We start from the raw sequence: 26,320 nt of genomic DNA on the forward strand, positions 1-26,320 counted from the left end.
CTGTGGGAGGTGAGGAGAGAGCTGAGTACAGAGGCCTCCTGCTTCCTTTATCCTCCATGACTCAGCATTTGTGGGACTGGGGCCGGGATCCTTGTCTTAGGTACGGCACTAAGCCTCTTGGTCCCCACTCAGTAGGATGCTCTCTTCAGGGTCCACTTTCTGGGGGTGGCCTCTGCTGACTCCCTTATGCCAATTTCAGACGGCCATCTCCACGTACCCCTCGGACCTCGATGTCATCGATGGCAGGATTTTTTCTTCCACCAAAAGCAGCAGTGAGTCCATATCATCCATACCAGCATTTCCTGTGTCTCCAGGGACACCGTATGGTAAGAAAACAGAAAACTGTCCCCTGTGCACCTTTTTTCCTTCTGTGAGTGGACTTGCAGTAGATTGTGACTTTGTCTTCTCTTCCAGTGACAACACCCCCACAGTATTCCCCGTTCAACCCACCTGGGTCACAGATGGGCGGCACCAGTGGTTTGTACAAAGGAGATCATGGTAAGAAACCTACCCACATCCTGCTGCTCCACTCTGCATGGCACCATTTGTACCAGCATCTTTCCAAGCTGAAAGGTTTTCAGGTGCAGAATATTGATGCAAAATACTTAAGTAACCTCAGAAATGGTGACTCCCTGGCGGGAACGTGTGAAGATGGGTATGCAGCTGCACCCGGCTCTGGCAACATGGAGCTGCCTACATGCTGAGCATCTCTTCATCTCTGCTGAGACAGCGTCAGGACAAGGGGCAAGGGTGCTCTTGCTAGCTGAGCAGTGCTGAGAGTCGGAAGCAGCAGCCCTGTGAGTGCTAGGGCAGTGCCGAGAGGGAATCAGGTGGAATCAATTTCCTGCTCTGTGCTGCGTGGATAACCCCTTGCCCACACAGCGTATCTGTCCTGGTTCCTTCCTTCCTCTACATGTTGGATCTCCTGGTACATCAGGAGCCTTTTTTTTCTGCTGAGGGGCCCCATGCATATTTACAACATTCATGGGCCATCCAGACTTACATTAACTTAAAAATTAGTCTGGAGTATATATTCTCAGGAGTGGAATTGCTGGGTCATATGAAAGCTCAGCTCCTAGCTCATGGAGGAATGCCCAGATTGCTTTACAGAATAGGAGGGGCCCGTCTGCATTCCCAGCAGTGAGTTACACACATCCACACCAGCACTGATGGTTTTTATTCATCTTGATGTATGCCAGTCCTGTGGGGTGAGATGGCCACTCACCCTGATGGTCAGTGATCACCAGACATTGGTGTCTGTGTACTGTTGACAGGAGAGACTTACTCGGAGAATCGTGTGGGTCGCTGAACCTTGTTCTGGGTCCAGGCCTTCGTGGCCTGGCTTTGGGCAGAGGGCGTGGGGATATAATTAAGGTCTTATGTACATTTATTTATTTATTTAAAATGTAGGAGTATTTTATTCAGCCATTGATTAGGCTGATTGAATTGGGCGTGAACTCTGCTCTTATGCACATTTAAAAGCATTTCCTCTGCAGCTGTTTCTCTGCCCTGGCAGAGGGAAGTGAGATTTCAGGGAGACATCAGCCTTCTCAGGATGGAGCTTTGGCTGTGTGGCACTTAACGCAAGAAAGCCGGTTGGACTGGTACCTTCCACCTCTTTCCAGGGGGGGTAGATCTCAGAGAAGGAGACTTACAGACACACAAAAAGAAGCAAATGGAGACACAAGCACTGTCCACACTTTAGTCTCCTGGCAGCCACCAGTGGTCCCACAGACTCCTCACTGGCTCCGGCAGCTGAGCCATCATTTAAACTAACAGCCCGTAAGGATGGCACCTCATGGCACACGTTTGATTGCCTCATTGTCTACTCTAAGATCTGAACTGTTTTGCGCAGGGGACTATCCTGATCTCGGTTTTTTTGTTAAGGCCAGCATTTTCCACAGACTTGGAATTGTATGTCTGTCTCTAATTCAGCGGTGACTAGCATTTAAGTGCTTGCTTCATTTTCCCTCTTAATCCAGAGAAAGCTAGCCATTTATCACTTAATAGATTGGCTATTTTTTTCTTCCAAGCTCCCTTTTTTGGTGTTAGGAACATAAATGTCTTTGCCTATACACAGAACAATGATAAACTGTTCACCTTACCTAGCAGATATTCTTGAAATGTATGATCAGAAAGATGTAGTGTTGTTGTGATTCTGTTTGCATATGTGAGCATTGTGTTACATGTTCTGTTTAATATACCCATTTTTATGATTTGTGAAGAAATTTTTATGATTTCTTCATGGGAAGAGTGTCTGTTCTAGTAATAATGTATTAGTGCCCTGATCCAATGTCTATTCTTCCACATTTTATGTATGGCATATGTTTGTATATGTATGTATTCATTCCCCTTTTGGTTATTGCAGTGACCAAGGATTGCACTGGCTCTAGTATGCCTCAGGGGTTGCAGATTTTGTTTGATCCCAGGGGTCCCTCTGGTCTTCTAGGATTATGCTTGGTCTGTGTGGAGGGTACAGGGATTGCCCTGGTGGTCTCCATCTCAGAGCTGTCCCCTAGCCTGACTCCTGCACATCCTAGTGATTTTGATGGAGGCAGACAAAGGGCCAGAGACTCCGGCCCAAAACCCTTCCTTCTCCTTGAATCAGCCGCAAATGATGTGGATTTGGACCAGCTTCTGATGTGGAATCCAATCAGACCTCAGAACACCTAAACTAGCACTGTAGCATTGTCCTCCTGTTGTTCATCGATTTGCTCGAGCGGGCCCAGTAACGTTTCCATTGTGAGAGTTTGTTGTTACTGTGTTTGGCAATATGAATATGCAGGCAAGATACTCTCAGTAGCTTGCCGGGCAGAGAGGGGCAGAAGAATCAAACTCGGGTCGGTCAGGTCGGCCGCATGCAAGACAAACGCCCTACCCGCTGTGCTGTCGCTCCTTGGAAATAAACTGGTAGTTGAGGGAGATCTAGAAATTACAATTAGAATTAGCCTAGAAAAAATTTCATAAACCTCCAAGCAGAAAATTTCCTCAGACTTATTAGCAGCTCCGGCTGAGGCCTTCAGGGACACTGAGGGAGACTGAGAGGTCCTGACCCTGCTAACCCTTGAGGGGAGAGTGCTCAATGGGTGCCAACAGTCAGTACTAGGCCACCCTGCACTAGTGGAGTTGGAAATAGGGATCAGCCACATCCATCTCTCTGGCCCTAGGTCTTTTGCTCTTTTCAAAATCCTCTAAACTGGGGGCTGGAGTGGTAGTACAGCGGGTAGGGCATTTGCCTTGCATACGGCCAACCGGGGTTCGATTCCCAGCATTCCATATGGTCCCCCAAATCACCAGGAGCAATTCCTGAGTGCAAAGCCAGGAGTAACCCCTGAGCATCGCTGGGTGTGCCCCCAAAACAAAATTATCTAAACTGCCAGTGTCATAATATTAGTCCCCAAAGTCTTACCTGCTCATGATTTGTCCATCCATGGAGTAAATGTTTGTGTAAGCACCACTCTGGCCTATCTCTGCCTCATTTATGAATATAGGCTGTAAAACCTATTCATGACTGTTGCTTCACGGCAGTGCCTGCTAGGTAGCAAAGGGAAGTCCTACTTCTCTGTTATTTAGAGCTGGATACTCACCTTCATATAAATGATAATGTTGGCTCCGAATTACCCCTGGAATAGTGGCTTTGTTATCCTGAAAGATGGAGTAGGAACAGTTTCCAAACTCTTTCATCTCCATATAAATTAAATCCCTGCACTGTGTTTATAAATCTGATACCTAAAAATGGAGTTAAGAAAGGCAGACTTACCCTGACCTCAGGGCCCTTGAACTTGAGACCATATCTTAGACCATAAAAAAAAAAGGTTAAAAAAAAGACTTTTTTTTAAAAAATGCAGTATGTAGAATGTCCTTCAACCATAATGAAATCAAACAAGAAACCAGTAAGAGAAAGATGACCAAAAAGTTTTAAAATACCTGAGAACTGAATAACACCTTTATAAATGAACCAGGGACATCTTTACATCTTAAAGGCAGTAAAAGAACATAGTGAACTGAATAAAATAAAAAAGAAACATGAACATTTTTGGAGGAGAGCTAAAAGTGGTGCGAAGAAAACTTACAACGGAAATATGTATCTTTGTAAAGAAAAATCTTGAAATGAATAATTTAATCTTGCCCCCAGAACACAGAAGAAAAGAGCAAGCTTAATTTGAGGTAAATATAAGAAAGGAAATACTAAAAGTCAGTAGAAATCACTGAAACAGAATAGAGAAGATAAATGCAAGAAAGCTGTTTGAAAAGCTTGCTCCAGTTGACAAACCTAGTATGACTGACCAAAGAAAAGGAAAGACACAGGTTACTAATATTGGGAATGGAACAAGATGCCATTATGACCCACAGAACCAGGACACAGAGGCAGTACACCACAGCCTGTCTACATGAAGACACCACAGGAGCAGCTGGTTAGGAAAGAAGGCTTCTGTGGGTATGAACACAACCCAATTGTCTGGGGTGGATTAGAAAGGGTGTTTAACTGGAAAGCACACTTTCAAGAGGAGTAGGGTTTTATGTCCAGCAGAGTGAGGGTGATGAATAGTTTATCCTGTTCGAGTACTGTTTCAGGAAATTCATGCATATGCATGAGCAAGAATACTGAGTGTGCACGACTAAGAAGCAGATAGTGGGTATATACTGCATCAACAAAAATACCCAAACAAGAAGCAATCAAGATTTTGTTTCCTAATGTAGTACTGAAGAGGAAGGTGGTCAGTCCTGTCTGACCAGAGGTTTGGGCTCCTTATCAAAACAAAATAGGTTGCTAAGATTAATATTCTTGCACATCCAACCCCACTTTGATCCCTACACCTCCTGGCCCCTTGAGCGTCTCCAGGAGTAGCCTGGAGAGTCTCAGAAGCATTGCTTTCTAGCCGGGAGGTCTCTGGCACTGCCAGGGCTGCTCTCCCTGGTGATCTCTGGCACCATTGCATCTTCATGCCTCTCAATGGTTTGCCCCCCGCCCTCTGAATATTGCTGGGGAGATCTGGCTAAAAAATGAATCTCAGATGATGGCCAAATGGAATTTATCCCAGAAATGCACCACTAGTTCAATATTTGAAATTCCTCAGTGTAGTCCTCCATATTGGCGGGTAGATACAAAACATTTTTATACTGGCAAATTTATATTTGTTCATGCCTACAAAATCCTAGCAAAACAGAAACGGGAAAATTACTCTTGCCCTTTTGGTGTATCACAGAAACCTGACTGATAATCCTACTTCTCCCTAGTTCTTAGGGGTGCACCAAAGGGGTGAGTAATAAAAGACAGAGATTGGAAAGAAAGAAGTACAGGTGTCTCTTTTTTGTAGGTGGCAAAAAATACCCATGTGGAAAATTCCAAGGAATCCATAAAAGGAAATAAAAAAATCTCACAGAACAAATTTAGCAAGATTGTAGGCTATAAGATAAGCACATAAATCAGTTGTATTTCTGTAGACTAGCAAAGAACATGCTAGCCTAAATTAAAATCTAGTAATTATACTAGGTCAAAAAAATAAGAATACTTGAATGTAAACATCACGTACACTAAAAACTACACAGTGTTGATGAAAGAAAGACTGAAAGATACAGTTTCCGTGGGCTGGAAAACTCAGCAAAAATACCCTTTATTTCCAAATTAGTTGACGGTTTTAAAAGTTTTGTATAAAACTCCAGCAAGAGATAAGATAACTGAAGTTTAGTTTATCTGGAAAGGCAAAGGAAGTAGAGTGACAAATAATTTTGGAAATGACTAAAATAAAAGAATTGAGTTCATTCCCAGACTGACTGTGTGCGTAGACAGCCACAACTGTGTCACTGGAGAAGGTATAGACACAGAGATTCAGAACAGACTAGAAACCCAGAAATAGACCCAACCAAACTCTTCTCTCTCTCTCTCTCTCTCTCTCTCTCTCTCCCTCCCTCCACTTCTCCTCCTCTCTCTCTCCCTCTTTTTCTTTCTACCTCTCTCCTCTCTCTTTTTCTGTCTCTCCCTCTTTCTCTCTCCCTCTCTCCCTCCCTCCCTCCTCTCTCCCCCTCCCTGCCCCCCGAATATACAAAAGAAATGTCTTGAAGGAAAAGAAAATTTTCAACAAATGGTACAGACACTGTTGGACACTACAAAAACAAAGTGGACATTGACCACAGTTTCTGCCTCATACACAAAATGGACCAAAGGTTTAAGTATATAAAAAAAACATAAAACGGAACATCTTTTTTTTTCCCCCTGTGCTGGGGATAGAACACAGGGCCTCCTTTATGCAAGGAAAGTACTTCAAGAGTGCTTTATGCACCAGATGCAAAGTCCATAAAAGGAAAAACGTACAAACTAGACTATTAGAATTGAAAACTTTTCTGTGGAATGGACCTACTAAGAAGATAAATAGACAAACTACAGACTAGGTGAAAGTATTTTCACTCTAGAATTCAATACAGAGAAGTAAACAATCCAGTTAGAAAATTGCAAAAAATACCTTACAAAGATACATAGATGCAAATCAGCACATAAAAAATCTGGGCCCAGATTGAGCAGTGGTTAAGCATATGCTTCGTATGTAGACCTTGAGTTTTGGAGGAACAAAGAAGAGGAAGAATATGCTTAACATTATGAGCAATTAGTAAAAAGCAAATTTAAACCTGTGTGTGTGTGTGTGTGTGTGTGTGTGTGTGTGTGTGTGTGTGTGTGCGCTGCTGGCAGTGTTTGGACTACACCTGGCTATCGCTCAGAGGACCATATGTGGTCCAGGGGATGGAACCCCAATCGTCTGTGTGTTGGGCAAGTATATTAACTGCCCAACTCGCTGCCCGGGGACTTGAATTAGGACTTTTTTATTGTGGCATCTTTGTAAAGTTACACAGAGTTGAGAAATTACAGACATACAAATAGGTTTCTCTAATGGTTTACTGTATTTTGGAAATTATACCAGATGAGAACACTGATACCCAAATACAGTTCTATAAACATGATTACCACTGTGGACCCACTGTGGTCTGGGTGTTTTTGAAGCGCCTGAGATAGCCACGGGTGAATTTGGGGGCAGTTATGGAGGTTCCTCATTCTCTCCCGCCTACTCTTATATTAGCTTGAAATTTCCATCATGGAAAGTTACCGTATAAATTACAGAAACGGGGCTGGAGTGATAGCACAGTGGGTAGGGCGTTTGCCTTGCACACGGCCAACCTGGGTTCGATTCCCAGCATCCCATATGGTCCCCCAGCACTGCCAGGGATAATTCCTGAGTGCAGAGCCAGGAGTAACCCCTGAGCATCACCGATGTGACCCAAAAAGCAAAAAAGAAAAAAAATAAATTATAGAAACACTCAGCATTGAAGAGATGCCACTCAGTTCTCTCTTGAGCATTGTCCTCACTGGTGCAGAAAACTATCCACTCTGATTTCGACCCTCGTGGGCTGAGAAACCTCTCCATGTCCTGTGGGAGGGCAGCAGTCAGAACAGACAGGGAGTGTGGAAGATAAGGAAGAACCAGCTCTCAGCAGTGGGTCAAGTGACAGCATCCCTGGGGGTTTCCGTGAGGAGAGAGAACAATCATTTTTTAAAAAATGCTTCTACTTGTTTTTGGTTTATAATACTATTGATAATACTTTCTCATGCACATGATTCCACCATCATACCCAGCATCATTGTACACAGCCCTTCTCCCGGGGACCCCAGCCCTTCTCTCTCAATGTACCCCCAGGACTCCCCCGCTCTGCTGTGTCATCAGTTCTCCGGTTACATTTCCTTTGGCCCTTTCAACCTCTCTTTCTGTATATCTTTTAAGTCCAGACCCATGTGTCTGTCCCTCCCTTCTGACTGGGCCACTTAGCATGATCTCCTCCAGTTCCATCCGTATTGTTGTAAGTTGCATGATTTTGAGAATTTTTTTTTGCCCAAGATCTTCACAAGGAGGAGGCCAGAAGGCAACTTGGATAGTTTGTTTGGGGCCACCTGTGGCTGTGCTCGGGGCTGCTCCTGGCCTGGGGAACCTGCAGTGCCAGAAGTCAACCAGGGCTTCATGCATGCAGGGCTTGTGCTGTACTCACTGGGCTCAGGGGGTTTTGTGTTCTGGGAGAGCAGGAGAGATGTGGATGAGTCAGTCCATCGGGGATGTGCTTTCTCCTGGCCTGATGCTGCTCCCCGTAGAATGGGAACACAGCCAGGACTGCTTGGAAAGTCCAGGCGTGAGCCTTGGGGGGCTCTTCTTGACAAAGGAAACTTTGTGGTGAGTTTGAGCTCAAGGGAACATTTAACCTCAGTGTAAGATGAAAATTAACCTGTGATTTCTAATCTAATGTAGCTTTAATGATATTTCCTAAAGAAATAGAAAAAAAAACACAAGGAAATGTTTGATTAAAATGTATGTTTCTAGTGTATCTCGGCTCGCAAATTAATCCATAAAATATTTTATTTCTCTTCTAGAAAATAAAGGTAAATGCACATTATAGTTTTGTTTGGTGGCTCTGGGGAGAACCACCCATGCTCAGAGGTTAACCTTTCTCTGTCTCTGCTCCTGGTGGTTCTGAGGACCCAGTAGCAAAGCATGTGCTCCAGCCTTTGGCCTTCCCCACAGACCAAATCATTGAAGGGGCAGTTTGTACATTCCAGATCCTGGGAACAGGATCTGGAACCATTCCCTAGCGTTAGCTATCCAATTTCAGAACCTCGCTGCCCCAGGAGGGGTTTGTAGACACTGGTTAGCAGTGAATGTGGCAAAATGTCTTTCTATGATTGGGATCTTTCATATTCATCGTTCTGGAAAGTTGAACTTGGCATTTCCAGGGGACCCAGCGTTCAGGCATGGCTTTGCAGTGCCATGACTGGCTGGCAGTGAGGGCTGCTGAAGGGTCTACTAGGAGGCAGGAAGCTGCCCTCTCCCCCCCCCCCCCCCCAACCCAGGCACAGGACCTTCAGGGCTATGTTACACTATGGAGACCCCTTGGATTTCTTTTCAAAGGGAAAAATGGGTGAGGTTTCCTGATGGGAGGAAGAAAGAAGTGTCCAGGGATATCTTCAGAGAAGAACCTTGAGGCAATGGTAGTTTTTGATTTTTTAAAGAAATGTTTATTGTTCTTCAAGTTCGACGAATTCTGACAAATTTTAAATTGCTTCCATCAGGCTTCCCCTTTCCTTTCTGTACTCGACTCATTTTCCTTAGGAAATTGTCTGAACTTTCAATGACAACGTTTATAATGGCAATTAAAGTGTGTGCTGAATATGGACATGTCTGGTAGCCTAAGAAGCAAATGCTTTTACATGTGTTTATAATGTGTTTATAGCTAGGTAACAGCAGGTAGGGCGTTCGCCTTACAAGCGGCCAACATGGCCAACCCGAGTTCAATTCCTCCGCCCCTCTCAGAGAGCCCGGCAAGCTACCGAGAGTATTCGATATGCCAGACACAGTAACAACAAAGTCTCCAATGGAGACGTTACTGGGCCCGCTAGAGCAAATCGATGATCAACGGGAGGGAATTTACCTTACCTTACCTATAGTTAGGTAAGTGTTTGTCTGCAGATGTAGGTATGATTCATATCTATACTTAGGTAGATAATGCTTTGTGTACCAGTTTGTGCAAAAGAACTAATATTGGTGAAAATAGCTTGTATGAATCAGTTCAAAAATAGCTGGTTTGGATTAGCAAGCATTGCACCCCTCCACTCTGTATTTAGAAGATAGAAAAAGAAAAAGTTCATCGAAATATGTTTTAAAATAAACACAATGGCAATAATGTGGGCCAGAAGAGACCATCAAGCAATCCTGGCTTGGGAATGTTTGGTTAGCTGTTGCTTTAGATTTGAGAACACCAGTTCACTTGGGTGAATTGAAGGCCCCCAAAATGCAAGATGTTGAGGCCAGGGAAACACTTAAAGGACTGAAGGACGTGAATACTTCAGTGCAAGAGGGAAGCCCCTTGTTTGATTCCTGGTACCGAATGATTCCCTAAGCACCCTTGGGCATAACCTTGGTAGCCCTGAGCAAATCTGGGTCTAAACAGAAATGCATGTCCAGGCTTTGGCATTGAACTGTCAGACCCACCCTGCACCCATATTGTCACAGGGAGTAACTCTCAGGTCCTCAGCATTGCCGAGGCCCCGCTCCCCACCCAAATTGCCCTTCTGTCCAGTGCCTCACCCATGGAACAGGCCAGCTTGGAAGTGTCCCTTGTGAGCCAGTGGCTTCCCAGCTCTGATGAATGCTGCCTTTCATTTGCTAGCTTTGGGTTTACAGGCCTTTGTTTTGTACTTATTCATTAGCTCATTCCCCCACCCCCTTCTAGTGGGCTGTTTCTGAGTCTCAGCTCTGACTTATTCTAATGTGTTGACAGCAGAGTTTTGCTGTTATTGGGATTCTGAATCCTGCAGGCCGGAAGTGCAGAGAGACCTCAGGGCTTGGGGCAGATCTGGTAGACCTGAGCTACTGCTGAAGCTCTGTCATGTCTGTAGCTTTATCCTGTGTGTAGCTTTGTTATGCCTGTAGCCCTCGTGCCTGTAGCTCTGTCATCCTTGTAGCTCTCGTGCCTGTAGCTCTCATGCCTGTAGCTCTGTCATGCCTGTAGCTGTTGTGTCTGTAGCTCTTGTGCCGGTAGCTCTCATGCCTGTAGCTCTCAGACCTGTAGTTCTGTCATGCCTGTAGCTCTCATGCCTGTAGCTCTTGTGCCTGTAACTCTCTCATGCCTGTAGCTCTTGTGCTTGTAGCTCTGTCATGCCTGTAGCTCTCATGCCTGTAGCTCTCATGTCTAAAGCTTTCTCATGCTTATATCTCTGTCATATGTATATCTCTGTCTTGTCTGTAGTTCTGTCCTGTCTGTAGTTCTGTCCTGTCTGTACCTTTGTCCTGTCTGTAGCTCTCTTCTGTCTGTAGTTTTGTTGCCTTGCTCTTTTTGTGCTCTGCGCAGCCCCTGTAGACCCCCTTCTAACTTAGGGGACACAGTGTAGGCTGTATGCTAGAGGCAGGTGAGCAGTCTCCTAGAAGTGAAGGTAGATCTTAGTGTAAGTATAGAATATACAAAAAAGATACCTTGCAGTGGAGGAGTGGGTTGATTTATTTTTTTTCCTTTTTGCGTCACACCTGGCGATGCACAGGGGTTACTCCTGGCTCTGTACTCAGGAATTACTCCTAGAGGTGCTCAGGGGACCATAAGGGATGCTGGGAATCAAACCCGGGTCAGCCGCGTGCAAGGCAAATGCCCTACCCGCTGTGCTATCTCTTCAGCCTCAATTTAATTTTTCAAAAATCCAGAATTTTAAAAAAATCCTTGAGATGCCTGGTTGAAAAATCCTACGAGATGCCACTCAGGGCCATGTGAAAAAATGATAAATATCAAGCCCTGGGGTCCCTCTGCAGATGCTGTCACTCAGATCGTGCTGATGGTCTTGTACACAAGACTGTGGTAGAGAGGAACCCCACTGACAAAGCTTTGAAAGAAAACACAAATGCAACCTGGCATTTTCTTTATTTATTGCTTTGATTCAGGACAACATCTGGCTGTGCTCAGGACTTACTCCTGGCTGTGTTCAAGGGTCACTCCTGGTTTTGCTCAGGAGACCATATTTAGTGCTACAGATGGAACCAGGTGGGCTGCTTACAAGACAAGTGCCCTAACCACTCTATTGTTTCTCTGGCCCTAGCCTGGCATTTCAAGTAAGTGATGCTTCTTCTGATGAGCAGAGCCTAGTGTCATTTCTTACTTGTTTTACTGTCCTGCCAAGGGCCGTCCTCAGGCCCTATCCAGTAGATACTTGCTCTCATAATGTAGAGGGCTGGGGGGTAAATGCCAAGTGTTGCAGGCTGGCATTTTGGCACTTAGTGTCAAATGTCACTGTGTCCATGAGTACAGTTCTATACTATGAGGCCGAAAGGGGTCAGGAACCTGGAGTTGCATGGAGAGAGAGGTTTAATACACTGTTTGCCTCTAGCCAGTGTTCCTGGCTCTAGCACGCCCTTAGAACCTTGGAGGGATGTTCCCAGTGGAGCCTGTGTTATGCCAAGTTGGTCCAAACGCAGTGAAATCACAAAAACTCAGGGGAGGAGGTCCAGGGACCGCTATGGGTCATGGTCTCTAAACCCATTCCACAAGTGCTTTAAAACAAAGGGTGCATTTGTACCCCTAAATGCATTCCACAGTGTCAATTAAGACCATGCAAGATTGACTGCAGTTTTACTTCTGAAGATATGGTTCACAGACATACATCAGTGAGGCTTAGCTTTTTTAGTTCCAGCTAGGCTCACACAGGAGCTGGCTGTCTCTTTCCACAGCTCGAGGTCAGGGCATGCTATCTGCCACAACAGACCCTGGTGTAGATCCCTGGGTCTGACAGGGATTCACCCAGCCCACAGATGACTGCTCTGCAATTTGTAGGGTCTGATTCTTACACAGTTTTAACTCTCCCTTGGTCCAGCAGTATGTGGGTAATGTTTCATTAGACTATATAATATTACAGCAGATTATAACAAAGAACTTAAAGCAGTACATAACACCTGGTGCTCAAATTAGGGTATTTTCTTCACAGAGATGAGAAAGAAGACGAAGAAGTATTCACTGTTTCTGAGTGCACACCTGAGACAGCATGTTAAAGCCTGTCATGTTTCAGCGCCATGCACCACACACAGCTGGTAGTGTACATTTACCGTTATACCATCAGAGTATGCATGCTCTTCTGTGGAGAAAGAGAACATTTGCAGGGGAATGAGAATTTCAAAAAATTTCTGATTCTCTGGGATCCATGTGCCCTCACAGCGGTCATTGTGGAGTTAATTCTGTGTATCATCAGATTTTATTTTACTTTTTTCTTAAGAACTATTCCTGGCTCTGTGTTTGGGATACACTCTTTGCAGTTCTCAGAGGACCATATCCAGTGCCTGGGGTCAGCTAGGGACTGGCTGCCACATGCAGTCAGGGGGACTGACCATATGCAGTACCCTGGGTCAGCGAGGGGCTGGCTCCCTGCAGGGCAGCACCTACCCTGTGCTCTCTCTCTGCCCATTACTGGGTGTTAAGGACAAACCAGCTTTTGTGACCAGTTGTGGGAGTTTGATTGTTCCCACAGAACCTGAGGTTTGGGTGGTTGTGAAATCAGGTCTGAGAAGGAGTGTGTTTGTGTGTGTGTGTGTGTGTGTGTGTGTGTGTGTGTGTGATATTTCTTACCTTAAGCTCTGGTGTTTCTCCAATGCTAAAGGGCAGGTGATCTGGACTACAGGAGTGGACACAGGCATAGGCAATGATCGTCTGATGTATGTATCTGCTAAGACTGCCTTGCTTCTATCTCTGAGAGTAGAGACTTGCGGTGACACTGTGGTCCCTGAAGTCTCTCAGGTCCTGGTTTACCCTTGCGATGTCAGAGTTCTGAGTAATGCCCTGTAGACAGCTCCGTGGGTGTGGAAAGAGCCAGTCCTGCATTCAGCTTCCAACTGTAGGCAGGAGGGCCGGGCTCTGAGGGGCAGGTGGACATGGAATTATGGGCTGTGGGGTCAGTGGGCATAGCAGGGGCTGGGTGTGTAGGATCACAACTGTAGGTGCTTTCAGATAGTGCAGAGATATTAGGGGCTCAAGAGGGAGCACGTCGGAGAGGAGTCCTCCTCCCCCACCCCAAGCCTCCTTTCTGACCTCTCAGCCCATCTCTTGGATCATTGATCCCCTTGCCATGACTCTCTGCCCTCTTAGACCCTGGAACCTCCTTTCCTGGTCTGACACCCGAAGGGAAATGCCATTGCCTGTCTCATCTCTCCACCTTCCTTCTCTTCCCCACCTGATTGCAGCTACATCCATCCATCAGCACCAGCAGCCCCCGTTGCCCCCTATACCAGATAAGCAGAGTTTTACAACTTTGAGTGCAGTGAGTTGGGATGATGTGGGTGATCTGGGGGCTCCCCTTGGAACAACCCCTGCAACTCTTACCTACTCTATGACATGTCGCGTATGTTTGTGCGTATAAGTGTGTTTGTGAGTATGTGGGTGTGTATGTGAGTATGAGCGAGAGTGTGAGTGTGTGTATGACAGAGAGAGAGAGAGAGTGTGTGTGTGTGTGTGTGTGTGAGAGAGAGAGAGAGAGAGAGAGAGACCAAGATGGGGGGCAGGAGGGAGGGAAGGGGAGGGGGAGTTTGGGGAGGGCAGCCCCAGGGCATGAGGTGATGAGGTGCCTGCATTGATGAACCCTCAGGGCAGTCTGTTGTCTGTTTTCGGTCATTATTTTGTTTTTGACTTGTGGTGAAGAGACAGTTTTGGAGAAATGTCGTTTTTATTTCCTGTTGTTAGTAAGTAGAAGAGTAGGTGGGAAGGCGAGGGAGTGTGGTGGCATGTGAAGGCGAGAGTGCCCCCAAGGCGAGGTCATGATGGCATCCCCTCTCCAACTCCTGGTTACCTGGTCCGGGGCAGAGATTTCTGAAGGAGATTTCGTAAACAGAATGACCGCCTCTTGGAGCACAACCATAAGTTCATCTGAGTCTGTCTCTGGTTGAGTGGCGGGAAAGAGGTGCCAGGGGTTCCAGCAGTTGCCCGGGCTGGAGTGGCTTCCACACTGGGGCACCGACTCCCCTCTCTGCCTCTGGCCCACCGTGGGTGGGCCCAGTGTCTCAGGTCCAGGGTTTCCCAGGGCACAAAGGGAAGGACCAAGCCTGGAGGCTTCCTAGGCCTGTTGGAGGACAGCCCCTTCCTCTGTCCAGGATCAGCAGGCCACGGGAAAGGCCATCCGTCCTCTGGCAGAGCCCCCTGGGCTGTAGCCAGGCATTTCCGAAAGCTCCTGCAGGCTCATAAACATCCCAGAGGAAGTGTCTTTGGGGCGGAGGGTCCTGAGTCTTCCTGGCCTGTGACTGGGGGAGGGGGGCGACCCCCCAGGGCCCCCTGCACACCTGTTAGCTGTTGTCAGGCCCTTCTGTGACTCAGAATTGTGCTAACTGAGCCTTGCCTGGCCCTAGAAGGTGGTGGAGTCTCGGTGCATGCAGGCTGCAGCAAGGCGTCCTGGAGGCATGTGCAGAGCCTGTCGCACGGGGCCCTTCTCTTTCAGGGAGGGCAGGAGATGTGGAGGCAGCACTGACTGTGAGGGGTGCATGAGGCTATAGCCCGTCCTTAAGGCAGCCTCAGGCTACCCCTCAGGCTGAGTGTCCATTCTGTGCTGTATTTGGTAGATTTCAACAAGGAAATCTTCCATTCAAAAATCCCTCTGCTGTATTCTGAGAAAATACAGGTAGTCAGAGAGAATCAGTGAGTCCACCTGACTACAGCAGGCAGCCCCACGTTCTGTCAGTCTGCCGAGTCACTTGAAATGGGCTTTGAAGAACACAGAGGCATCTTCACCGCTGGCTGTGGGAAGGGGGTCTTTAGTCTCGGTCAGAGGGAAGAATGTGAGTAGAGAAGAGGCCTAGAGTGGGTGGTCTTGCCCACAGCCCCTGCGTGGGACTGGATATAGAGGCTGGGTCGCGTTTCCAGCCCCCCGGTGGACATGCAGAATGAATTACGGGGACTGAGCAGGAAAGCGGTGGGGTCGGACCAGCAGCTGCCCGGGCACTAAGGCCCAGAGGCCAGGCTGGATATGAGGGCTGGAGGAAGGGACAGAGCTGCCCCGGGCTTTGGGGTGGCAGGAGTGTGTCTGCTGGGAGCTGCAGCTCTCTGGGAATGTGCCTGCTTTGGCGGAGGGGGGTGGTGGAGGCAGCATCTGGCCTGTCCAAGGTGGGGGTGCCCTCCCAAAGAACTGTCTCTGCTCTGAGCTCAGTGCTCGTCCCCTGCCTAAAGCACACTGTGTGCTGGTTCCTTGGGACTTTGCAGGAGCTGAAAGAGAGGGAAGAGGGAGGACAGAAACGGAAGGAAGCAAAGTGGAGTAAGGCGGGGCCACGAGTCTCCAGGCACTGACCGGGCAGGCAGCTGCCCAGCAATCCCAGCCCTCCTGCCGTCCTCTGAATGGGTCTCCTTGGCGGTGGCCGCCCCAGCCCCGCCCCAGCTCCCAGGGGACTGCCAGCCTGGTGGGTGGGGGCTGCCACTGCTGCCCACTGGGCACTGCTGCGTCCCATGGACCGCCTGCTGCTCTGAGGTACCAGGTAAGCTGACGCTGCCTGCACATCTGTCTCCCCGCCGGGGCTGGAACCTGATCTGATCTCCAGGGCAGTGGGGGAGGGGAGGGCCCAAGAGGGGAGAGGGTGGAGACAAGAGGGGATCCCAGGTTCTAAAGCCGAGGGACTGGGAAGGAGAGTCCCTTTCCCAGCGTCCTGTGTCCCTTGGCAACAGCCCTCCAGCCCCCAAGGCTCTGGGATTGCGGGGTGGCGGGGTGGCGGCACCCCAGCCCGGACTCTGGAGGGCTGCTTCCAGAAGAAAGCCATGCTTTGTCTCTGCGGAGATTCACTGGGGCAGACAAAAGCCTGGTTTACAGATGTGAGGCTTTTCCGGAGCTCAGGCTGCTTCCCGGCACAGCACATTCTTTGGCTAAAACTAGGAAAGCGCCCGTTTCAGTTTCAAGGCTGTCCCTGCCAGCTCCCAAGTTTCCGAGGGCTCTTTGGCACCACCAGAGCCCCTGACCTACACCTGGGGCAAAGCTTTCCTGAGAAGTCTGCTTCCTCGCGCAGAGCCAGGAGTGCAGCTGGAGACTTGCTCTCAGCCATGCTGTCAGAGCAATCAGAAGGATTTCTGGCTTTCAGACAAGATGAGTGTTCACGGAAGAACCAGCTTGCATGATTCTGTGGGCAGGGTCCTTGACTTCCCTACTTCTTCCTTCGGGACTTTGGGGTGCAGGAGCTGTGCCCACGTAGGGCAGGGATTCACAGGCAGGTGTGGGCATCTGTGCTTGTGGGTCTGTCAGTGCTGAGCTGACATGGTTGATGCGTGCGTATCTTTTCACTTGAAGGATGGAGGAAGAGTCAGATGATGGAGACAGGCACAGAGCCCTTCCCTGTGAGAGAGCAGTGCCACTGTAGCTAGGCAGATGGCAGGGGACATGCAGCCTCCAGCTGTAGGGACACAGACCTAAGTGTTACTTCTGCTCTCTTTCAGCCGAGAGACTTGTATGATCTTTTCTTCCAGGGTCACGAGGTTTCTCTGTAATTGAATAAAAAATAATGTCTGTTTATATGATTTCTGTTGTTTGGATGTAATTTATGCACAATAGAAAACGTCTATGAATTCCCCTTGTCACTGTCACTGTCCCTGTCCTTCCATTGTTCATCGATTTGCTTGAGCGGGCCCAGTAACATTGTGAGACTTGTTACTGTGTTTGGCATATCCAATACATCATGAGTAGCTTGCCAGGCTTTGCCGTGCAGGTGAGGTACTCTCGGGTAGCTTGCTGGGCTCTTTGAGAGGGGCGGAGGAATCGAACTCGGGTCGACCACGTGCAAGGCAAATGCCCTACCCGCTGTGCTATTGCACCCCTTATAGTATCTAATTAGAATATTAGAAATTGGTTAAGATGGAACTATTTTTAAATATCAAAAGTGTTTTCTTTAAATTATTTTTATTATTTGGAAGTTTGATAATGATAAATAATCATTACAGCAAATTTGAAAAATAATCAAAATTAAAAATTAGATATGAATCCTGTATTAAAAAATTGTATGCCATAGTATCAGCAAATGATTATTCTAAATGAAGTTGTGTGCTTGAAGAGCTCAGCTCACATACTGAGAAAATTTGGCCAACTAGGATTCTATTTATTTAATGTCACTGTCACTGTCCTCCCGTTGTTCATCGATTTGTTTGAGCGGGCCCAGTAACATCTCCATTGGAGACTTTGTTGTTACTGTGTTTGGCGTATCAAATACATCACGGGTATCTTGCCAGGCTCTGCCGTGCGGGCAAGATACTCTCGGTAGCTTGCTGGGCTCTCCAAGAGGGGCTGAGGAATCGAACTCGGGTCAGCCATGTTGGCTGCATGCAAGGCAAACGCCCTACCGCTGTGCTATCGCTCCAGGAGCATTTATTTAATAAACCTTTTTAAATTCAATTTTAATTTTTTTATTAAGATATTATTTGCAAAGTCATTCGTAGTTCAGTTTCAGACATACTGTGTTCCACGGTGTCCCCAAGTTCCCTCCCCACTCCCCCACCCCAGCCTGCCTCTTTGACAAGCACATTTTAAGTTGTGAGTTAATACTTAATAGAGTTTTGTTGTCAGGGAGTGAATCGCTCCTGTCTTCAGAGATGCTTCTAGTTGGGCCCTGGGACAACTCTCCCCTCTGGGCCTGTTTGCATCTGGCTGCCCCAGTAGGCTCCATGCTCAGCCTACCACAGAACCAACGTGTTCATTGAGGTGGAGCACAGTGCAGGTCTCTCAGCCTGGGGGTGGGGGTGTGAGAGAAGCAGACACTTGAGGGCATAATATATTTATTTTTTTTATAATTATTTTGGGCTGGAGCGATAGCACAGTGGTAGGGCATTTGCCTTACAAGCAGCCAACATGGCCAACCCGAGTTCGATTCCTCCGCCCCTCCCGGAGAGCCCGGCAAGCTACTGAGAGTATCTCACCCGCACAGCAGAGCCTGGCAAGCTCCCCGTGACGTATTCGATATGCCAAACACAGTAACAACAAGTCTCACGATGGAGACGTTACTGGGCCCGCTCAAGCAAATCGATGAACAATGGGAGGACTGTGACTGTGATAATTATTTTAATATTACTGAAGTAATGCGGTTACCGTGCTGGTAATGCGTGCAACATTGCTGTACCTCTACCACCACCAAAGTATCGAAGGCTTTGATACTTTGGGGCCAGGTCCCCTCTGGCCCAGTCCAGGACCAGGTTAAAGCTCTGGCTTTGGACCTCCCAGATGGGAGGCAAGAATGTCTCTGGAAACAGCATGGCTTCCAAACACAGAAATGAATAAATATCTTTGATAAGTGTGTTTTTTGTGTGTGTGTGTGTGTGCTGGGGGCCAGAGCCAGCAGTGCTCAGGGGTCACTCCTTGCCGTGCTCGGGTTATTCTGATGTGGCGCTGAGGCATGAACCCAGCCAGCCAACTGCAAGACACACTGCATGGTCTCGCCATGCCCTGAAATATGTTTTATTTTTGATTTTTGGTTTTGGGCCACACCTGGCTGTACTCAGGGCTTACTCCTGAGTACATGGAAATCACTCCTGGTAGGTTTCAGAGGATCATAGGTGGTGCCGGAGATCAAACCCAAGTGCCTTACCCACTGTACTATCTCTCTTGCCCCTAGAATATGTTTCTTAACACCCTCTTTAGAATGTTCCTTCCTCCATGGAATATGACTTATAATTCGTTCCATACATGGAAACCTTGTGAGGATTATATTGGAGACATTAAAGGGGCTGATTACAACCCTTGTAGAAGCATTCAGCAAAGCCAGTTTCTGTGCTGGTTATTCACTTTATAAATAAAGTTGATATTGGCAGCATAGCCAGGATTCTTAAATATTCTAGAGAAATCTGTGGTTTAATGCCATGAACTGCACAGCACTGATGAGGGCACTGCTGACTGACCAGGGCTGGTCCTGAGAGCTGGGTCAGCAGTCAGAATTCTAGGCAGGCAGTTCGCTTGTTTGGGCACTGCTGTGGGCAGGAGTCTTTGGCTGCTACCCATCATCCTTTTTCCTCCCCTCCCCCCTTTCCTTTCTTGCTTCTGGGGCCACAGTTGGTGATACCCAGGGCTTACTCCAGGCTCTGCACTCAGAGATCCTTCCTGTTGGGTCCTATTGGGCCGGCAGGTTGGAAGGAGGTTTAGCCCCAACTCTCCCTACCGTGTACCGCCGCATTCAGTCATGGTTTTGAGGTGAGGTAAGAGCAAGACTGTTCTGGATTCCCACTGGAAAGAGGATGAAGGTGGTAGAAAGAGCAGCGTTTGCCTTGGACATGGTAAACCCGTGTTGGGTTGTGGCGGTAAGGCTGGGTGTGGGTTTAACTGGTATTTGGTTGGGATAGGAAAGATATCACCCAAAGTCTTCTGCTCCTTTGTTTGCTTGGTTTTGGTTCCTTAGGGGGTGAGCAGGTTTTTTCTGGTAACTCTTGTGATTCTGGTATCTATGGAATGCAGTGGGGAGACTGAGGAACTCAGCAGAGGTCTTTCTCAAGTGCACAGTCCCAGCATCCCCGTCCCCCTTCCCACAGCTCAGTCTCCTGGGCACGATTGGTCCTGTCCAAGGTTGATGTTGTAAGAGAAAGAGGAAGAAGGAGCAGAGCTTCTCCACCATGGTTTGAACACCGGTTCCCCCACGAAGTCTAATCAGTGTTGTTAATTTGGTAAACATTTACTGTGCTTATTCAGAGGTGGGCAGTGTACCAGGTTCTAACTGCAGGGACTTAACTTGGCTTGTTGGTGAAGGAATCCATAGAATTCTGAAGACAGTCTCAAAAGTACAACAGATGAACAACACAAATGATGAGGAAGAGACATTTAAGTAAGACCTTTTATAATCAAATTCCTCTGTAGAACATGGGGTTCTGAATTTGGGTGTATGGCCTCTTTCTTGGAGCAGGTAGGATTGAGGTAGGACATGGGAAGTTTTATAATAAAGATGTGTAAAAATGAAAAAGGGTCTGGCAGGTCAGATACTTGCCTTTTGTGCATTAGCCTAATTGATCCTCAGCACCACATATGTTCTCCTGAATATTACTCACAGTCATTCCTGAGCACTGAGCCAGAATGTCTTGAGCACTGCTGAGTATGGCCCTAAAACTCAAAAAAACGAATGAAACAAACCAAAAAAAAAGAGGAAAAAGGAAGAAACAAATTGAACAAGTATCTTTTGCCACTTTACCAAACCATTAAGGTTTTCTGAGAGAAGAGACAGTAAGGCAGACGTTTCTGGAACACTCTTGCTGTTCTTTCATCACCCTTTTGGGGGTCAGAGTAGTATATCTCGTGGAATGGTTGAGTGCGGAGCCCACGTGCTGACAGGCTCTCTGGATTGGACCATTTTCTTCTCTGGCTGTAGGCTCCTTAGGCCGTGACATCTTCCTCTGCCTCCCATCTCAGCTCTGCCCCCTCCATGAGGGCTTCCAGCTTCTGTCTTCATGGGTGAGGCCATGCCATGCCGTGTGGGGCTGCTGTTCCAGTCTCTGGGATAAGGGGTAAGCTACAGGGTACATAGTGCCACCCTGAAGGAGGCAGGGAGTGGATGGGGGCTTGTGTGCAGAGAAGAGCCCTTTAGGGTATGGAATTGGAGTCTGAATCCAGGCCTCTAATGTGCCAGACAAATGTTCTGCAAGATTATTTTTGGAAAGAAGAAAAAGTGTAGTACAATAAAATTTAATTGAATCTATTTGAGGGGAGATTCTTGTTTACTTCTAGATTTGTTTGTTTCCTTCTTTGTTTCCATTGAAATAAAAATAATTTCTTGAATTCCTATGGTACAAAGGTCATTCTGAGAAAGAGAACAGTTGGTTCTTTTTGTATCCCCAGACAATCTCCAGCAATTGAGCCTCTTGTAGGGGAATTGCTTGTCATTGAAACTGATATGATTAATTAGTATGTAAGTTGTTAAACTTGGAGTCATGTCAGCACTGTCCTCCCGTTGTTCATCAATTTGCTCGAGCGGGCCCAGTAACATCTCCATTGTGAGACTTTGTTGTTACTGTGTTTGGCATATCGGATATGTCATGGGGAGCTTGCCAGGCTTTGCCGTGCAGGCCAGATACTCTCAATAGCTTGCCGGGCTCTCCGGGAGGGGCGGAGGAATCAAACTCTGGTTGGCCTGTTCAGCTGTGTGCAAGGCAAACGCCCTACCCGCGGTGCTATCACTACAGCCCATCTTGATACACACCCAAATTTAATCTTTGATAAGGGAGCAAGAAATATGAAGTTGAGCAAGGAAAACCTCCTTAACCGGAGGGCTAAAAATGAACTTAGACCTCTATCTAACGCCATGCACAAAGATGCGGTCAAAATGGGTAAAAGACTTCAACATCAGATCTGAATCCATAAGGCACATGGAAGGCAAAATCCTCCATGACACTGAAATTAAAGGCATCTTCAAAGATAAAACACCACTGACCTGGCAGATGGAAGTAAAGATAAACAAATGGGACTACATTAAACTAAGAAGCTTCTGCACCTCAAAAGAGACAGTGACCAAGATACAAAGACAGCCCATGGGATGGAAAAAATTATTCACCAATTACTGATAAGGGGTTAATATCAAATACATACAAGGCACTCGTAGAACCTTACAAGAAAAAGCATCCAACAAAACAAAAACTGGTGAGAAGAAATGAACAGAAACTTCCTCAAATAACCAACTGTAAGTAAGTAAGTAAGTAAAGGCCCTCCCGTTGATCATCGATTTGCTCGAGCGGGCCCAGTAACGTCTCCATTGGAGACTTTGTTGTTACTGTGTCTGGCATATCCAATACTCTCGGTAGCTTGCCGGGCTCTCCGAGAGGGGCGGAGGAATCGAACTCGGGTCGGCCATGTTGGCTGCGTGCAAGGCAGACGCCCTACCGCTGTGCTGTCGCTCCGGCAAAGCCTGGCAAGCTACCCGTGATGTATTCGATATGCCAAACACAGTAACCAACTGTATGGGCAGAAATATATTGTTCCTTTAATTCAATGGAGAATGAAATTTTAAAGAGAGGATTACAGTGCCATAACGCTTAACTATAAGTTAAGAGCGTGGTCATGGACAAATGCTGTCATGATCCAAAAAGTAGTAACTAGATTTGAACCCTTCTATAGTTAGGAATGATTAATCTGGCCTGCGTGCTGTAGTCTGAGTCTGTGACAAGATGTTCCCAGGAGAGCCACCGCCCTACAAGCCTCAATGTTATCTCTTACTGTGTCCATACAAAAATAACTAGTATTAAGATATTGATAGAGTTATTGGACTGAAGAAAGGAGAAAAACACCTTAAGAGGTCTTTTGCCTGAGGCAGTCAGGAAGGGCTTTGGAATACCTTTTAGGTGGTATTCCCTTTGAACTTGGTGGAAGGGCTTTCTTATGTTGATTTGGCTACCAGAGTGGGGGCAGTGTTGGCCCAGAGTGCTGGGGAGTTGGAGAGAGAGAGAGAGAGAGAGAGAGAGAGAGAGAGAGAGAGGCTAGCAAGGGGGACAGAGAGAGAAGGATGTAGTAGAATACAGGAGCAGGCACGTGGAGAAAAAGAGAAAGCCCAGGCTATGAGATGGAGTGGGGAGAGAGGAATGGGAGAGACAGAAGGAGACAGAATGAGGAGCAGTGTGAGACTAGAATGGGAGGCTCAGAGAGACTGGGGCACATGGGGAGAATGGAATAAATGGCAACTGATTAGGCTTGGCCCTTGTTCCTCCACTATCTGCCCCATGGCCCAGGCCCTGGATGGGCGAGCGGCCTAGACCCACCCCAAATCTGGGCAGCCAGGGAAAGAGCCTTTGGGGCCACTCCCTGACCGCCCTCCAAGATTTTTTATAGCCTCCCTTTTACGCAGCAAAAGTAAAAAAAAAATATATATATATATATATCTGGAGCAATAGCACAGTGGGTAGGCATTTGCCTTGCATGCAGCCAACATGGCCAACCCGAGTTCAATTCCTCCGCCCCTCTCGAAGAGCCCGGCAAGCTACCGAGAGTATCTCGCCCGCATGGCAGAGCCTGGCAAGCTACCCGTGACGTATTCAATGTGCCAAACACAGTAACAAGTCTCACGAAGGAGATGTTACTGGGCCTGCTCGAACAAATCAATGAACAACGGGACAACGGGAGGACGGTGACCGTAATATATATATATATATATATTACATATATAATTATATCAGTCTTCTGAGAATATTTTGAAGAAGAATTTTGGGGAAACATTGCCTTGTGTGATGACAAATCAGTGATTCTGACAACTGCTCTTGGCCTTTTCCTGTCTCTTGATTCTGAAGCACATACCCATTTAGAAACCTAAATCTTGATTGATAAGATGGCTAATCATTTTGAAATCTCTCTCAACATCTGTAGTTGGAGTCATGTTAATACTTTCAAAGTTTTCCTTAAACTTCAGCCAAATACCAACTCCTATGAGATGTTCAGCAGTTCTGGCGTTCGTGTTCCTGAGGGTTGGACTCTCTTTTCTGGACTGCACTTGGCACTTTGGTGATGAGTAGTAGAGGCTTTGAGCTGTGAACATACACTGAGAACCCTCTGAACTTGATAGTGTGTGGGTGGCCGGTGCCTTCCTTTGTGAACCATGCATGGACTGAGAGAAAACACAGTGAATGGAGAAGCAGGAACTGAAATGAACACACCTCTTTGCTGGCTCATCCAGCTGGTAGAAGTATAGAGAAGCAGAAACAGTAACAGAACACAGCCAAGGCAGCAGTGGTCTAGGCAGCTGACTAAACTGGAGTCTCCTGGTTGACCACTTAGACACAGGGCTGGTGACCAGATCAGGATCACTCGAGCTTCTTAGGTGCTATGAACAGACCCCACTCTAAAGTCTCGTTCTTCTGGTGCCTGACCTCATCCTGAGAGTCAGCGCTCTCACAGGTCCAGAGGGAATGGACACTGTTGTGTCTTCAGCTCGTCCTGCAAGCCTGTTTGTGTTTAAGCCTTGTTATTCGCATTATTTTAAGCTTCATACTGGGGACCTTAGGCAAAGGGATGGTTGTGGGGCTGTCAGGAGGGCTTTGGCACACATATGTGATGAGCATTAAGCTCATGACTTCAGACCTGCCTGGACACTTCTAAGGCAGAAATTTCTCCCTGGGGAATCCCTTGCTGGGATCTGAATCACCTCAGCCATTGGGAAGCACTGCGGTTTGCAGGTAAAGCTTCCATCCACTGACCCTCTCAGTGTTTTCATGTCCTGCTAAGTTGTCTCTATTATCTTGCAGTTTGCAGAGAAGTTACATTTCCCTTCAAATCATTTGTTCCATTAGCCAAAAATCATGTTCTTCCCCCCCCACCCCCCAAAGTTCATGTCCTTGTACCTCAGTGTGTGACTGGAAACTTGAATAGGGTCTTTAGAGAGGTGGTTCAGGTGAAGTGAGGTTGCAGCCTGGGCTCTCCGGTGATACCCCTGATGTCCTTGAAATGAAAGGGATCAGGACCCTATCCAGACGCACCAAAGAATGACTGTGAGGGCACATAGAGAGAGGCTGGCTGTGTGCACAGTGGGCAGCGAGGGCCTGGGAGAAACCAACCCTGTGGACAGGGTTGCCGGGAATTTCCAGCCCCCAGGACTGTGGGCTACTAAGTTTCTCCTGTGTAAGCTGCCATGCTGGTCGTCGGTATTTGTTGGTAATACACCCAGGTCATCTGGGTGAACCTTGGGGTCATAAGTCAGTCTCAGAGGACAGATCATGTCTGATTCCAGCCATCCTAGGTGTGCAGAAAGTCACGTCCATAGAGAGAGAGAAAGTAGGATGGTGCATGTCAGGGAGCCTGGGAGAGGAGGGTTGTTCATGGGGGCTTTTCTGTCTTGCAAGATGACAGATTCTGAAGGTGGGAATGCTTAATGCCTCAGTGTATTTTATGTTCTGAAATTGTCACAATTTCCTAAAAAGGACAGGGTAAGAGCTGCAGGCCTCAGGTTCTGTTTGAGGAGGCCTCACTCTCTCCAGCTTTCTCAGCTCTGAATAGGTCTTTCTTCTCCTTTGGGTGGATACGGGCTCCTTGGGAAATGTAGTCTTGGGAAATTCTTTTTAAATTCTTATGGGAAAAAGTTTATTTTGGGCCAAAAACTCGCCCCAGAACTCCTTTTTATAAGATTCTCCTCTGTTGGTTGCTAAGGGGGCCTTCTGCATCTTAAGTGTTGAAACTGCTTTGGAAACATTGTGAAGAAGAAAACCTGTTTGCACTATTTCTACATCAGGATTCTCTGCACACCACCAGCTGAAGGGGAATCTGTTTTCCTTCCAGCATATTTGAATCTAAACCCTGAATGTTAATGGGACGTTTTCAAAGAAGAGGAAAATAGGATCTGATCATGAGGAACTGTTTTCTAGTTCTCTGTGGTCCTCTGAGTAACGGGATGCCACAGACTAGTTCTCCTACAGGCTGTAATTGCAGCTAGGGATGGAGCATCACAGACCCTCTCCTGACTGTTGGACAGGAGCCCTGACACCACATGCAGTGTGATGAGAACTTACAAAAGTTCTAGACGAGAGACAGTTCATCCCTGGGAGAACCTTCCTGGTCCTTATTGAGAACCATGGCCAGATATAGAGCACATTCATTTGATGTGATTCTGACCTAATAATTTATAGAAGGAAAATGCTCAAAATCGAGAAAGTTGGTTCTCTCAGGGACTGGTGGTAGGGTCATCTGCAACTTCTGTTGGCCGACAACTTGGATTTTCTTTCTTTTTTGGGGGGAAGGGGGTCACACCCAGTGATGCACAAGGTTACTCCTGGCTCATGCACTCAGGAATTACTCCTGGCGGTGCTTGGAGGACCATATGGGATGCTGGGAATTGAACCTGAACAACTTGGATTTTCACTTACC

The 26,320-nt window shown here is 47.2% G+C and overlaps 1 protein-coding gene across 1 annotated transcript in view; it reads left to right on the forward strand.

Moving 5' to 3' along the window:
- The window catches only part of TNS3 (tensin 3), a 217,173-nt gene that overhangs the window by 150,316 nt on the left and 40,537 nt on the right, over positions 1 to 26,320 (forward strand). The window contains exons 17-18 of the mRNA XM_056108286.1: positions 200 to 326; positions 415 to 498. Of these exons, the coding sequence (XP_055964261.1) occupies positions 200 to 326; positions 415 to 498 (211 nt within the window). The remainder of the gene's footprint in view (positions 1 to 199; positions 327 to 414; positions 499 to 26,320) is intronic.

Source organism: Sorex fumeus, unplaced genomic scaffold, assembly GCF_029834395.1.
Source record: "Sorex fumeus unplaced genomic scaffold, SorFum_2.1 ptg000205l, whole genome shotgun sequence".
Classification (NCBI taxonomy): domain Eukaryota; kingdom Metazoa; phylum Chordata; class Mammalia; order Eulipotyphla; family Soricidae; genus Sorex; species Sorex fumeus.